At 45.6% G+C, this 2,027-nt stretch overlaps 1 protein-coding gene across 1 annotated transcript in view; it reads right to left on the reverse strand.

Moving 5' to 3' along the window:
* The window catches only part of LOC123507962, a 74,391-nt gene extending 72,835 nt beyond the window's left edge, over positions 1-1,556 (reverse strand). Inside the window, exon 1 of the mRNA XM_045261326.1 lies at positions 1,142-1,556. Within this exon, the coding sequence (XP_045117261.1) occupies positions 1,142-1,519 (378 nt within the window). The 5' untranslated portion in view covers positions 1,520-1,556. The remainder of the gene's footprint in view (positions 1-1,141) is intronic.
* Between the last annotated feature and the right edge of the window lie 471 nt (positions 1,557-2,027).

Raw genomic sequence — 2,027 nt, forward strand, 5'->3', positions numbered from 1 at the left:
ATACCCGCAGTGGTACGTTTACCTGTCGCTTCCTCAACACACCTGTCCCGCGTGATAAGTCTGGTACCATAGCGGCTTTTGGTGGTTAGGTTAGGTTATGTGTCCAGAAGAAATGTTAAGGGGAAAATTTAAAGTCAGTCAACCTTTTGTATTTTTGTTTAGGTTAGGTTAGGTTAGGTGTCTTAAGCCATTGAGTACCATGACGTGTTTCCATATATTCATTCTGCTTACTATTTGGTGATTTTATACAGCTATAGAAACTTATGTGGGAGACTGAAATAATGAACTCTGTGGCTATTAATCTTCTTACCTTCACATACTCTTCCTAATGTTAACAAAATAGTCTAATCGTATACAAATCTCAAGGTAAAAATGTGTCCCAGTATTGAAGGGGTTGAATGAAAGTAAAGGGAGGTATAATGTTAGTAACTACGGTATTTTTCGTTGTGGTATGTATAGGTTTGGTGAGTTTAGTTTAGGTTATCTTTCAGTGAGAAGCGTCAAGGGAAAAAAAATATATATGTCAGTTACAGTTGTTTGGGTGGGTCAGGTTAGGTTAGGTTAAGGTAAATGTCAATGAGAGCCACCTAGAAAAAATACATAGAAAAAAGAATCCTGCTCAGATATTCCCCAAACAAGAAAAAGAGTGGGAGAAATGAGAGCAAAGCAAGATTAATTTAGATTACATTGTGTTATGTTGGGTTGAATCAGGTTGTTAGAATAAATTGAGGTAGCTGAGACGAACTGATTAAATCTTATAAGAAACAACTCACCCTACTTGTAAGTGCCTTTTTATTCGGTAATGTTAGTTTGTGATAGATGTCTGGGTTTAGTTAGTTAGGTTTTAAAATATGTAACCTAGCTTAATCAAAACTAAAATCACCAATTCCAGTTAATTTCGGTGGGTGAGGTTATGTCAGATTTAATTACATTACGTTATGCATGTCGGATATATAACCTAACCTAACCTGACTCAACCTGACTTACCTAACCAACACCAAAAATGAGAACGATAAAAACAAAAAAACATCGGAACTCTTCATTTGGACTATAGAGTGAGAGAAAGCACGTGCGACATTTAGTGAAGGATGTCGGGGTATAAGGTTAAGTTCACCTGTCTACCACCTGTCACTCTCCTCACCTGCTCAGCGTTGAGGTCCACGTTCTCCCATCGCAGCCAGAACCTCGCGAAGCCCTGGTGGGTGTTCAGTTCGTAGTGATACACCGCCGCTACCGCTACGCTCAGGAGACACACCAGCAACGCGTAGCAGAACCCACGTGGCGCTTTTCCTCCGCCCACTTCAGCGCCTCCTTCAGCATTCACAGAGCCATTCAGACACTTGTCACTCCCCTTGGCCTTCCGCTTGGCATCCTTCTTGTTGTCGTTCTCGTCTAAGGGCGGCGCGCGCTTCTGCAGGAGTTTCTGGTAGGCGGGCAGGGCGTTGAGAGTGGCTAAGTCAATCCCACGTTTCTCCAGGGTGGCGAGAAGGCCGGACACACGCTCCCGGCCCCCGCACATCTCGGCACACACTGAGGCTTGCGAGTCTGAGCGAGAGAGACTGCCCGCGTGCGTGTGTGTGTGAGATAGACTCCCTCCCCTGTCCTCCCCGTCTCCCTCCCTCCGTGGCACCTCCAGTCATGCCCCTCCCTGCCTTCTCCATCTCCCTGAGCCGCTGTCCCTCCCCGCCGCCTCCTGCCGCCCCAATGACCCATCTGTCGGTTTCCTGAGTTACTTGTAGGTTGTCTTGAGGTCGTGTCTTCATTCACTCTTACTTTCATCATGCTCGTTTGCTTCTTACCTGTCTTTCTAGGTGTGTGTGTGTGTGTGTGTGTGTGTGTGTGTGTGTGTGTGTGTGTGTGTGTGTGTGGTTATCTCTCTCTCTCTCTCTCTCTCTCTCTCCACACACCTCTAGGGAACTGTTCCTCCTCACTGAGTAATATAGTTACACAGGTAATCCCCAGCCACCTGTACTTCTAATTAGAGTCCTCGCCCCGTACATACCCTGCAGTTAATCTTCCTTCTCCTC

This window comes from Portunus trituberculatus, chromosome 23 (assembly GCF_017591435.1).
Source record: "Portunus trituberculatus isolate SZX2019 chromosome 23, ASM1759143v1, whole genome shotgun sequence".
Classification (NCBI taxonomy): domain Eukaryota; kingdom Metazoa; phylum Arthropoda; class Malacostraca; order Decapoda; family Portunidae; genus Portunus; species Portunus trituberculatus.